This window comes from Bombus huntii, chromosome 3, assembly GCF_024542735.1.
Source record: "Bombus huntii isolate Logan2020A chromosome 3, iyBomHunt1.1, whole genome shotgun sequence".
NCBI classification, from domain to species: Eukaryota; Metazoa; Arthropoda; class Insecta; order Hymenoptera; family Apidae; genus Bombus; species Bombus huntii.
In genome coordinates this window covers 2,890,529-2,903,748 of record NC_066240.1, presented here as the reverse complement: position 1 = coordinate 2,903,748, position 13,220 = coordinate 2,890,529, and the positions used below count along the sequence as shown (strand labels likewise).

The following is a 13,220-nucleotide window of genomic DNA, read 5'->3' as shown; positions in this document are numbered from 1 at the left end:
TAAGGCTGTAATAATAATCGCTGCTGAACGAGAAACCAGTTTAATGCAACGTAAATCATCGGCCGACCGATCGCTCTAATAGGCGATAATGCTCGCAAGATGATTTATGGGATACAATTTGTACATCCTCGATTTAATTGAACGGCAATTAAAACGCTCGTCTCTGCCACGTCGCGATAACTGACAGAGATGAACGCGCTCTTTTCATGCCATGGAAATTACTCGAATTTCGTTATCTGTTCGTACGTTTATCTTCGCGTCGCGATGCAGCTGCCCGAAACGGCGATTCCTACGAAAATCAAATATCCTGAAATTAAAGGATCGAGCCGGTAACTATCGGATGGTAAAGGCATCGTTTTCAGGCATCGAGATCACCGCTCACCACCGGACCGGATCTACAGATCGGAGGAAAGGGAAATCTTACACGAGTTTTCAAACTCCTCGATTCTTCGAAGAATCGCAGTTTTGTCCTCGTCGCACAGATCCTGCCAGCCGCTTACATCTTCCTCGGGATCGTCTATTCTCTTGGTGGTAGCCCTTTGTCTGGCGAACACCTCGAACAGACAGCTCAAGTGATGCCAAGCTTTCATTTTGCCATCGGAGAACGGATTCGCGACTAGCTTCGCGATCCTTACGGTGTCCTTTTCTATGGGGCACTTGCATTTTTTGCACTTGGCGCGACCGCTTTTTGCCCGTTCCACCGCGAACGGCTTCTCCTCTTCCTTCTCCTCGTCCGACGTCGACATTGATCTGAAAACCGTCAGCGAAATAATGAACGCGAAGGCAATTTAAAACCATAAAGGAACGAACGTTTAGTTTTCCCCTTCTCTTTGTTACATCAACTCCACTCTAAATTGAAAGCAAACAGCGGTGAATCGTAGCGTTGGGCGTTGATGCCACTCCGACCCCTAATCCAGCTTAAAAGCTAAGAAAGTGAAAGGGATTGAAGTGTCAGGAGTGCAGGTAAACGCTTACGCAACGAGTAGTCCATGTCAAGAATCGAGCCGACGCGACGTCAAGCGACGCGGCTCGAACTGACCGACTCCTCCAAGTTCGCCTCTTTGGTTTTTGAACGATACGATAGAACAATACATTTGTAATTCGTCGAGTTTCGATCGCGTTATCGACACGTTGCTCTTTGTTCCGACGTTTCGTGAACATTCCACTTCGCTCGTTCAGGGCGAACGCGAATGACTCGATTGAAATCCAGAGTGTCACAAACATGTTGAAAATGCAGAAAAAGATACGATACAAGTTTCAGAAGAACGAACGATTCCTTGACTAACTCTGACGTTCTTTAGCTGGTTGCACTTGCATCGGTGACGGTGTACTCGAAAACGAGGAACTCCAATCCTGTATTATTCCACTTGTGCAACGAGAACTGCTTACATTCGCATAAAAGATAATTCTCGAGCTGCGCCTGGCAATCATCGTAATCGCGATTATTGTCGTAATATCGTTCCAGAAAGGCCTTCGGCTGGATTGCGTCATTCTTTCGAGCTTCGAATTCTACCGAGTTTTCAACACTTTGATCCTAAAAATATCCAACGTAGCGCGCACTCGACAAACATGTAATCGCGGTACTCGAATTTTTCTCACCGACGTGGCGAAAACTAGAAGAGATGCGAGGATTATTGCGAAGTTTATCAGTTATCGATTACTCGTGATCGATGGTGGTTAAATTTAAGTAAACAAACGTTTGAGAACAAGGACGCGCGCTATTCGTCGCGAAGGATACGAAAGTACGACGCAAAAATCGAAGGCTTCTGGTGCGCCATTTTGCCGGGCGTGCGATTTACCAAGAAATGGGAAAAAAAGAGAATCGCGCTGATAAGAAGAGGCCGTTAATTGAACGAAGCCGATAAGCGACGAGGGGCTGTAATTGTCGGTTAGAGCGCCGATTGGTCGGCATCGATGTCGTCGTATTGAAACACTGACTAATAGTGGCGGGAGGTCGTCTATCGAATTCCGTGTATTCTCGCGACATTCGTCGTTCCTCTTTTCATCGAGAAGACAGAAGAGACTGCGAGCCATTCTTGTTGACATTTCACTTTACACCTTAACGATGCTTTTCTCGTTCTATGAAGATATAACTTCACAACGTATGACACGAAGATACGATAACGAAGATATAAATTCAACTTTTCGCGCTCGTCTGATCGGCATCTTCCTTTATTAAAAGAAAACGAACGCGTCTTTCTCTAGCTAGTCTCTTCTCTTTCTTCCTTTCTTTTCCAATTATTCGTCACGAACATTGCGATTGGATCAGAGTTTTTGGAAATATTTTACTTTCTTTATTTCGCGATATGTATTTCTGGTTTCTACCGAGTATCTACGAGAAGTACGAAGAAACAAACGGCAATTTCAATCTCCAAAACACCGGTAATATTTTACGCGAGCAAAATTAGTTGGAAAAACGTGCGATCGAAAAGGGGAACCGAGGGGTGGGCTAATTGAGCGTTGCTCGTAAGCGGCGATACGAATCGAATCCGCGAATAAATCAGTGCACGCGCGACGTTTCCATCGTGCCCCATCCAAAGAACGCACTTTTTAATCAATTTTTAATCGTCCTCTGCCAGATGATCGGTTTGATCTGAAAGAGGAGCGCGCGGCTCGATATCCGGTTGCCTGAGACGTCAGAACGCCAAAACGTCAGAACCTTAAAGAGCTGTTAAAAAAAAAAAAAAGAAACAAAAGAACGTGAAAGAAGAATGGTTGAAGAAAATGAAAATTGTTTCTCGAATCCTTTGTCACGACGCTAAAATCGCGACATGGTACCGCGAATGAAGGGGAGGGCGAAACGGGAATCGTTAGAACATGGGTAGCGAGTTTCCACGGCGTGTTATTCCTTTGCGGTCGAATTTCGCTACAGATGCTCCGACTACTTGGAAATGCCACCAGTAAAATACGCTAGCTACGTTGAAACCATCACGAGGGATGCAAGGTTGGCTCGAGGCAAAGAAAATTATCGCCCCCGAGAATTAACCGATAGTACCTACGGATTTACGACTGAGTGAGCGACTTTCATCGCGCTAGAAGCTCCGATTGTTTTTTCTCTTTCTTTCGTGAACGATTCGTGGAAACCGATGAGAATCGATTGTTTGACTTGGTTTCAGCGCGGTACGAAGCGAATCGTATTGCGATGCGCGGGTACCAGAAACTCGTAAAGCAACCGGGCGCGTTTCTATTCTTTCGCTCGATCGCGAATATTTGTACGAACGAAACAACGCGAAAATCTGTGGAATTAGTCGCTGAACGGAATTAACCACCTATTCCACACGCTGACGTCAATCTCGTGGAATTTAACAGATGTTTGTATTATATGGTGATCTGTCGCGAGTATCGCTAATGAAATATCGAAGCGCAAGAAATTGCTGTCAATCTGCGGGCTACATGAATTGCGATCGACGAAGTCAAAGAAAACCAGTTACGTAAAAGCGAATTGGAAAATTTGCCGAAATTCGCGGCATATCCGCGTACGCATACGCGTTAATTAGGTAACGTGAACGAAACGAAGTTTCGGTGATCCTGCTATTTCACGGGACTGTTGGTAGACGGAAAGGCGGGGGGAGGGGGGGGGGGAGGGGGGGAACAAGGAAAAGGGAGGAAAAGAGAAAAGAGAATGGCATGTACGTAGGCGTTGTACGCACAGATATCCTCGTGCTAGCGCGGACCTACAGGTGGTAGGAGGTGCGCCTAGGTGGCGCGTGGTGGAGGATTCTGCTCAGGGTATAATAGAGGGTGCAACAGCCCTCTCTGCTCACTCTACGAGCACGCATCGTTCTGCCAAAAACTCGCCGAAATACGCGTTCGCTAAACGAGGGAGACAAAGAAAAGGGAAGAAAATTCAAGTCCGAGTGAGATCGAGCCTTGGTATTATCGCAGTGTTCGTTTGATCGCCCAATCGCTTTCCGAGGAAGTCCTCGTCGAGAGGAGCATTTTCAAGTTAAATAAGGTAGGATTCGTACGTCTGTGCTCTTTGACGTTGCTCTTCGGAGAAAGATTATTAAGTTCCATCAGCTTAGATCGATCGGGAATCAAGGGAATCCGTTTTTCATTGACCATCTCGATTGAGTTTTATTCGCGATCAAGGAAGTATTCTTGCAACGACATCGCGCCAACCGATTAAAATAGCTTCTTCCACTCAAATCGATCGTTAATCGTTTTGTTTACTAGTTTTCAACGCGATACTTCTCCATTCGATCGCGAAGAATCGTGCGAATTGCGCGTTCGCGTATCCCGATCGTGGATAAAATCGAACGCATACGATCGAAGGTGGTGAGATTGGCCGGTGATTACACCGCACGGTCGATCGGTCCACTCGTTCGGATAAAGGCCGTTCCAGTTGGAACAATCGCGTGTTATCTCGCAATTTTTCGCGGTAAATGCCGAAAAAAAGCGATCGTGGCTCGTTATCGGCCGAATAAATACACCAGCCCGATGCACAATAATTCCTACTTTTTTCTTTTATCAACGAAAAAAAAAACGATCGTTGCTCGTTCGTTAACAAGCGCTTCGAAGATAGTCGGAGCGTAATCAACATGTATTCGCGTCAGTGATTAAGGTTCCACTCGTTTTGATCACGCGACTCTTACCTCTGTGAAGATTTTAAAGCGGTTCCTTCGCTCGTTCAGAAGAGAAGGACCAGCGAAAAGAATCTTCGTGAAGGAGGAAGAGAGGCGTCCGAAATGACTCTCAATCGGATTTGTCGTAGACGAACCGAATTATGTAAAGTGCAATTGCTCGCACCCCGCCTGATCTTATCTGTTCAAACAACTCATTCGGGTCGCCAGATAAAATACTCAGCTGAATGAATTCACGCGCGTTTCTTGGGTCATCGAGGATTATCCCTTAGCGCGATAAGCGTCACTCGAGGAACGGGGTACGGAAGAGGGGCTGGATAAGATTACGCGAGATCGCAAACAAGGACCGAAGTCGAATATCGTTATCTGATATCCCGTTCATAAACCAACCAGAGAGGAATTTCGCTCGTTACTTTTTTTTTCTTCTATTTCCCGCGTTTTTTCTTTTACTACGCCAACGCGCAAAAAAACGATAGATTAATTTCGCTCGTGACTCGCCTCGATTACAAATGAAAAAGAATCATTCGTTAGTGGCAAATGAAAATTCAAGTCGATCGACGACGAGCCGGAAATTTACTCTCCAGGTTTGGCTGTGTTTAATCTCCCCATGCTTCAGCGGATAACACACGGCTTACATGGCTAAAACGGTCCGTGGCATTTTCTGTAATAATAGATTTGTTTGGTTTCGAGCGCATACTGAGCAGTTATAAAGGCTTAAATAAATGAGGCTAATACGTCAGAATTCCATGAACGACGCGCAACACCAAGATTATGCTTTGAACAATTAAGAACGCCACTGGGATTCACGACGATGGCGACGCATTGACTGCAGATATGATCAATTTCTTATTTCTCTGGAACGCGTGCGTCGTCCTTTGCGTATACAAAGCATCATGGACATTCTTCCATCGAGCTGAGCGAAAACGGTATCGAGAATGCGGTCCGGAGGTGAACCGTTTCGTTCACTGTGCCAAAGGCACGTGTACCTCGAAATTTCGCAATGCGTAACAAATGAGACGCGAAGCAAGACTTTTCGACGTATCTATTCCGTGTCGGTATTCGCTAGGGTTTGCGAGTTTAACAAATTTATCGCCGATCGAGCAAGTCGTGCAACTTTTCAGATCGATAACGATGGTTAAGGAGATCGAAACAGCTGACGATAACTGTACTCTTGATCGAACGAGAAAAGAAAGGGTCGGAGAAAAACAAAGGGACCGATCCTGGAGATAAATCGACGTTTAATGGTTTGTTCAACTCGGAAGTAAACATCCACGTGAATCGAAATCTCGCTATTCCCTTCTCGTTTCTCTTTCTCGTATTCCCTTTCTGCCCCGTTGATCGGCAGAGTTTGTCAGAACGCGTCAATCATCCAGTTTGTCGACATTTTCGGCTCCGTTTGACACTATTCCGATTTTCAACGCGTACACCTGGCTCGAATGAATGATGGATGAAGAGTAAATAGGGCGATAACCGCACAACGATGCGTGGCCAAATTCCAATTCGTTTTGTCTCTGTCACGTTTACGCACGATCGCTGTTTTCTAGCCGGAAACGAAAATTACATTGAAACTTCCGAAATACGCTTGATCTTCTAACCGGCGAACAAATTTATTTATTTATTTACTTATTTATTTATTTACTCAATTAACGGGCAGGTACTCTATGTTACAAAACATGACAGATATAGATATAAAAGTACACGCAGAAAAGTGAAGTACGATGCGTTTTAGGAGTAGTTCAGTTAATCTAAAATTCAAATCTATATTTAAATTGAAAAAGAACGTAAATAAAAATGTATATTTAGAATATGATATGAGAATTTATATTTATTTTATACTTCAATTAAAATTCAATTTTTAATTTAATTCCATACCAGGACCCACTCTGTTCCTGATCTATTCTCTCTTCTAACGTGTTTGCTACTCGCGATATCGAATTCCCGATCGGTTTAGAGACCACCGCGAATGCTCCACCATTTTCTTCCATACTTTTCGTTAATCTCGGACGTGATTCTTTTCAGCGATAAAGAGGATCAAGGGAATGACGGGAAGGTCCAGCACGAAACGGACGGGCCTGTGTCTGCTGGCACTGTTGTTGTCCTGCCTCTCCAACGACGTTTTCGTCGTTGGAGAGCCGGAGCCGATACCGTCGGAGCTCCTCTATAGCAAAAACTTCATCAATAACGCTGAGAATCTCGTAAGCTAGTCACTTTTCTCGTATCGTAATTCGACGCAGCCACCGCTGTTCGAATCCACTGAAATTAAATTTATGTATCGTAGATATTACTGAACAAGCTGAAGCAAGTGATCGATGCGAAGGAGGAAATAGTAGAGCAAGAAAAGACACTGGACGACGTACAAATGATGCTTCAAACGGTACTGGAAGCGAGGGCGAAAGACGATATGAGGGTTCCACCGGGTGATTACTCTGTCGAGGAGATACCAACACCGAATCCCCCGCATAAACAGGTGCAACGTTCCGGCAAGCGTACCTCGATAAGCTGTGAGTATCATTTAGTGAGAAACGTCCTCGAATTCATATCCCATAAAAGAACGATATATAAGCATAATTCGGCTGCATTTCTTGTCCCTCGACGATCGTAGTTTCGTTTCGAATTAGTAGCCGCCTACTGGTGCACGCATGCAGCAGATAAAAAAAGATACGCGAAAACGCGATTTCAGGAGGTAAAGAACAGATGCCCCGCTAGATTCGCTGGGATTTCTAGACGAGGGCAGGTACTAGCCGCGTTATTTCGAATCCCGTCTTACGAACTTTGGAAGATACTCAGAGTTGATCACGCGAGTTCTCCTGTTTGTTCTTCCTCCGTTATTAAGTACGGAATACTCGGTAAATAAGTACGTGCCCCGCTTGTCGACAAGATATCCTTCCCACACCGAGAAATCCTTCGTTTCTCTACATATTCTATATTCTCCGCTATCAATCCTTTGTCCAATATGAGATAATCGAGTAAACGAAGTCTTTATCCCTCGTATTCGTGATCTGACGGATTCGTTCGATAATGCAAATCGTCGTGTTGGTTCCCATTCGATGCGTAGGACCGAGGATTTCGTAGAACTAGCAAGAAACGATGAGCGAGAGATTGGCGAACCTATCCATTGTGCCAATTGACTTTTGATTCAAATGATGTCACGAACGACGTTTCTGCCGTTGAAAAACAAATCAACGATCGACGATCGATCCTCGAGGTCCATTCAATTAATATTCGATACCAGACAAATTTCGTCCACCTCGAATGCAATCGTATCACGCTTTCCTGTCCCTTGCTTTTTCTCTTCTTAACGAACGGAGTGCTTCTCAAAAGGACGAATGCTAACTAGAGATTTTTCTTTGTGTTGTTTAGATATGACCTTGTGTCACTTCAAGATCTGCAACATGGGACGCAAGCGACAGTTACACAAGTAAACGATAAACGGATCGTTTGCTGATGACGGCCATATCGAGATTGGTCGAGCCTCTTGCGTGGTGCACCCTCTGACTCGAACACGATACGAAACCTGCGTGCAAACGAGAAGAAACTGGACCAGAGGTCGCACTCGGATCTCCGAACAGTGCTCGCGACGCAGCGGTTAAATATCAGGAAAGGCGACGATCCATCATCGATCGGTCGATACGTTCTTTCTAAATTTTTCACAGAAATTTCCAACTCGATCGACCGGCTGCCATCCAACAATCGCAAAACAATCGCGACTCTGATTTTATGACTTCGACTCCGACATCGATTCCAACTCTCATTGAACGTTTTTCATGCAATTTATCTACGACACCTTGCAGCCATTCAAACGCTTTCGAACCGCTTAAACGGCTTTGCACGCAACGAATCAATTCCAATTCGAATCGCTTTGAGAGAAACGAGAGGCAAAGAAAAGTACAAACAAAAGAAAAAGGGAAACGGAAATGAAACGAAAGGGAAATATCGTATCCTCGTGTACAGTTTGCGAGATGTACATCATGTTCCGCTCTCGTGCCGAGAGATAACAAGGAAGAAATAATTATTTCGCGATCGAATTTCTGTCGCACGATCGTGTAACTTCCTGAGTAAAAAAGCAATTTCAATGCTTGAGTTTTTCAAATATACCTACATATGTATTCAAAAATTGTAAGTGGTCTTATAGAACGAAAAGTGAACGGTTACTATTTTGTCAAAATGGATACGAGTTCTCGCGGGAGATCGAACGTCGAACGAGTATCGGACTGTTCTGTTTGCACCGCGACGACCTCTTCGAGCTACTTGTTCGAGAGGAATGATTGATAGACAAAAGTGTTCGTCCCGACTGGCTCGGGCGAATTCCTCGTCCCTTCCTCCCCCATCACTGAAAACACATCGTGGATGCAACGATGACAGCAAAACACGATCGGATGCACGCGTTTCGCTCGTAATATTCAGCAGTATCATCTCATTCGACCGAGGACACTGCATTCGCGGCTGAATAATTATTTTGTCCCGTTTAATTGAACGAGAACGCAATAAAATTAGGTATCTCGACGAAGCTTAGTGGCTAATTACCACTTCGGACGACTCACTAATCTCTCCGAAAAAGAAACTATAGTCTGTAAAAAGTTGCTCCTAGACGATATACCCGGGTATAGAATTAGCAGACAGACAGTTGGACGGACGGACGGACGGATGGACAGACACAGAGGAAGAGAAGAGAAGAAAGGAAGAATGAAATTTTTGGAGAGTGGAGTGTCCTCGACGAGCCATCGATAGAAATCGAAATGGCGAATAGGTATTTATTCGTTAGGTTTAAGTGAGAAGGGTGCAAAGGCCGAGGCTCCAATATTCTCGAAACTGTCTTCTTTAAGGAAAACAAACAAAAAGAAAGAAAATAATGAAATCAATAGTAAGAAAGAAAAAAAATTACTATCACACGACGTGTACAACTATAAAGAATATGGTTCTTCGACTTAGTGATCTACAATTTGTTACGGTACTTGTTTCATTATAATATGTAACTTCAAGCTACGACATACTCACAGAAATAGAATGTAAACGTTGCTTGCTATTCGCTAATTATGATTTACGACTCTTTTCCTAATCGCACGCCTCTTGGCAAACTGTATATCCTTTACTATCCTAGAACCGTTAAAAACAATTGATACGTTTAGTAGAAAGTAACAAAAGGAAAATATGTATATACAAGGAGGAACATGAGAAATGAACGACTACGAGATCTCAGGAAAATAACAGAGACAGAAAAAGAGAGGCCGCCTGCACCCTTCGTTAAATTATTTATAATCGTTTCGTAAAAAGAAACGTACCAAGTTTATATGTAATCTTTTTATGCGCTACTTTTTATTTATTTAGCACCGGTGAATTCGTTACTTTTTTAGTAGCTCGTGATCCTGAAAACGCATTGTCGTTTACTTCAAAATGTTTTGTACATGACTAGAATACTATCGATCGTTTTCTACAAATTTTATTTTTATTATTTATAATTTAAATACATTCTACGTGCAGTTATATTAAAACTGTCGTAAATCGTCTATTTGTTAAATTACATTGCTCTTACACGAACACATTGCTGTAATTAGAACGTTTAGAAATATTTCGTCTCCAAGATAAACCGAATTTAGCAATGATTTCGTTGTATATCTTGCACCACTTTCAAAACGCGATCAACTAATAACTTTGCATTATTACGGTCTCTAATAACAATGTAATACAACGATAGCAACAATAAAATGTGTAGTCGTACGAGCATGTACATTCGTAAATTTATTGTTTCTCTTGTATGGAATTAATCGAGGCTTCTCGATACTTTGAAATAAATCTCGTGAAAACAAATATTTCTCTCTTCGTAATCATATAGGTAGTAGGCGGCTCTCTTTTTTAACCATCTATCCATGGAGAATATACACACGGTTACGATTATTACATGATATCAAATCGACATTTTAAACTCTCGTATTTAAGGTATTGAACGAACCCAGCGCCATACCGTACAAAGTATGTACACGTGCTTGGTCACGTGAGATAACAAACGCTACGTAGTTAAGTTTCGTTACATTATAGCGTATACTACGACAGCCGATAATTCATTTATATGATTGTAAATATTGTACCAGCGATAAATTCACGATAAAAAGATAATAGTTGAATTTCAAATACATACACTCGACATAACCTCAAATCACTTTAATCTCTATCTAGTTAAGTTCTAAATGAAACTCCTACCAGCAGTTGTAGCTCCTTCGAGTACTTCCAATTTGTTGTATTCACTCACGGCATGATAAATAATTAATAAATCGTAAAATCATACAAATGTCACAACCATTTTGATCAGACTAAGTTTTATCTAGTTTTATTATTCCTGTAATTTTACTAAACGCTCTTTGCAAGGCATGATCGCCCCCTAGCGTTTAAACGTGCGTACATCTATGATTTTACGTGATGTTTCCGTCGGTACCATCTTTGACTCTGTTTAATTTAAATCAAACAAAATATGTATGTACATACTACCAGAAAGAAAATATACATACATACATTTAATATAAATTAGATATTATAAATAATCAAGCGTTGAAAGAATTAAAGAAGGATTTTTATTCGCATAAAAAGTGGAAGTTTACAGTTCAATTTTACAAAATAGACATTCACAATTATATCGCATATTGCGTATTGTATATGCATTCTACGTGCGTAAAACTTGTAGTACTATGGATAAATATCACAGATATTTTTTATATCATCTCCTTTTTTGCTTGTGTTTTTCTGATTTTTCATACCTTTCGACAGATCGATTTTTGGTGCGCTTCTTTTTATAACTCGAATGTCCGTCTTTATGTTTCTCATATCTTAAATCCTCGTTACTAGAGCCAGAATTCCCCCTATCCCATCTTTTTTTCTCACCGTCAGATTTCTTTTTTTGTTTGTGCTCTCTATAACTTTCCCTTTTGCTTCTGTCTCGGCTCCTATCTCTGCTTTTATCTCTACTTCTTCTTTTGCTTTCTTTCCTCCGTCTAGAGTCGTATTCGTATCTTTCGCGCGAACTATCACGATGTCTTTGTACCTTATACTTTTCCTTCTCTATATATTTATCCCTGTTATAGGAGTATACCTTGGCTTTATTGGCGTCCTTTATACGCTCATATTTTCTGTGTTCTATTTCTTTGCTCCTAGGTTCATCTCTCTGCTTATGCTTCGAAATGACTTTTTCTAGATTCTCATTTCCAACCTCATCAGCTTCATCGTCAAAATATTGTACGCCTTTACCCTTGCCTTTCCATCTCATTTTGGCTACCGATTGCGAAAAATCAACGTGTATACGACGATCGTCGATCAATACATTGTCCATTTTAAAATACGCTTCTTCGCAACTTTTACGATCAGCGAATTCGATGAACGCATATTGCAATGAATCTCCAGTTTGCCGATCTCTAATAACTTCACAACTGAAAAAAGCAAAGAGAAAAACAATTCGATCAATATACCAAATGTATTAGGTGTCTATCAGCAAGATTGCTAAACCATTCATACCCAATAATTTTTCCAAATCTACTGAAAATAATTTCGAGATCGTCATCGGTCGTAACAGGATTTAGTTTACAGACAAACAGGACATTTTCAGGTGGAGCCATTTCCGCATCTGGAATATCACCCACAATTTCCAATATTGTTGCTCTTGCTTTAGCTTCCTTCTCTTTTTGCATTTCCGTGATCTCTTCAGCTGTCATACCAGCTGTATCATCTATCACTTCGTCAGCTCCGATCCTATCGCTCTACAAATATATTTATTTACTATGACAAAGAAAATCTTGCAAATTTTAAAAACATGAAGCAAAAAGATATTATACCATTAAAACTTCTTTGGAGGGTGGTGGACTTCGATCGGGTATGATAAAACCTTTTGGATCTTCGAAAGGGTCTTCCAAAATAACGGTGTGAGAGATACGTATATCCTGGTAAGGTCTGTGATCCCCATCACATATAGTTTCATTGAACTTGAGAATAATTTCTAGTCCTTCTGTAATTTCACCAAATACGCAATGTTCTCCATCCAATGATTGAAGTTCGGGTGCAAGAGTAACAAAAAACTGAGATCCAAGCATGTTGCTGCCACAATTAACCATAGACAATAAACCACTTCTATCGTGCTTTATTTTTGGCATCTGCTCTGCTTCATAATATCTTGCTTTTTCACCTAACACTATTCCATAGACACTTTCTCCACCTTTCCCAGTACTGGTGGGATCTCCGGTTTGAGCAATAAAATTGCTTTGAACAGAATGGAATAAGTTCCAGTTGTAATATTTTAATTTGCATAATTTCAAAAAATTTCGACATGCTGCAAAATATTATATATTAATAAATACTGTTGTCAACAACCAAATTTCTTTCACTGAAAATTCCAATACATAATAACAAGGAAACATAACCTCTATTTTTGTTTTACACTTACTTTGTGGGCGTTCTTCAGTATATAAATCAACAGTAAAATCTCCTATAGTAGTTTCTACTACAACCGCCATGCTTTCACGGTTTCCTTATTTAGAGGCTAATTTCATTTCTACTTATTATATTCATAGCATCTCAATATCTCATAATATTCTTACATACATCTTCATACGACATCAGACGATATACCCATATATATGACGCTCATAACAGAACATACGG

At 41.6% G+C, this 13,220-nt stretch overlaps 3 protein-coding genes across 6 annotated transcripts in view; 1 reads left to right on the top strand and 2 right to left on the bottom strand.

Annotated features, from left to right (window-relative positions):
* Positions 1–10,734, top strand: part of LOC126864327 (uncharacterized) — a 12,985-nt gene extending 2,251 nt beyond the window's left edge. Inside the window, exons 1-4 of one of the 2 annotated variants that reach the window (XM_050615607.1) lie at positions 3,793–3,955; positions 6,603–6,778; positions 6,862–7,084; positions 7,944–10,734. In XM_050615607.1, coding sequence (XP_050471564.1) covers positions 6,623–6,778; positions 6,862–7,084; positions 7,944–8,005 — 441 coding nt within the window. In that variant the 5' untranslated portion in view covers positions 3,793–3,955; positions 6,603–6,622 and the 3' untranslated portion in view covers positions 8,006–10,734. Of the gene's footprint in view, positions 1–3,792; positions 3,956–6,602; positions 6,779–6,861; positions 7,085–7,943 lie in introns of those variants that run through there. The other variant, XM_050615606.1, reaches the window with a different exon arrangement.
* Positions 1–11,187, bottom strand: part of LOC126864268 (DNA ligase 3) — a 27,153-nt gene extending 15,966 nt beyond the window's left edge. For 2 of the 3 annotated variants that reach the window (XM_050615438.1, XM_050615439.1), the window contains exons 1-2: positions 10,779–11,187; positions 425–750 (exon numbers count right to left, since the gene is read on the bottom strand). In XM_050615438.1, the coding sequence (XP_050471395.1) occupies positions 425–746 (322 nt within the window). In that variant the 5' untranslated portion in view covers positions 747–750; positions 10,779–11,187. The remainder of the gene's footprint in view (positions 1–424; positions 751–10,778) is intronic. The other variant, XM_050615440.1, reaches the window with a different exon arrangement.
* LOC126864292 (peptidyl-prolyl cis-trans isomerase sig-7) lies at positions 11,130–13,220 on the bottom strand. Its single transcript, XM_050615524.1, has 4 exons — positions 13,003–13,220; positions 12,398–12,888; positions 12,081–12,322; positions 11,130–11,995 (listed from the first exon to the last, which is right to left on the bottom strand). Exons 1-4 carry the CDS (start codon positions 13,070–13,072, stop codon positions 11,290–11,292), a joined length of 1,509 nt encoding a protein of 502 aa, XP_050471481.1. The 5' UTR covers positions 13,073–13,220; the 3' UTR covers positions 11,130–11,289.

Bases quoted from the DNA above. Each gene is read 5' to 3' on its own strand.
- LOC126864292 (XM_050615524.1), bottom strand. From the start codon at position 13,072: ATGGCGGTTGTAGTAGAAACTACTATAGGAGATTTTACTGTTGATTTA. The intron at 12,889-13,002 runs GTAAGTGTAAAA...AATATTTTGCAG, and splicing joins TACTGAAGAACGCCCACAAA to CATGTCGAAATTTTTTGAAA. The intron at 11,996-12,080 runs GTATGAATGGTT...TGCTTTTTTCAG, and splicing joins AGATTTGGAAAAATTATTGG to TTGTGAAGTTATTAGAGATC.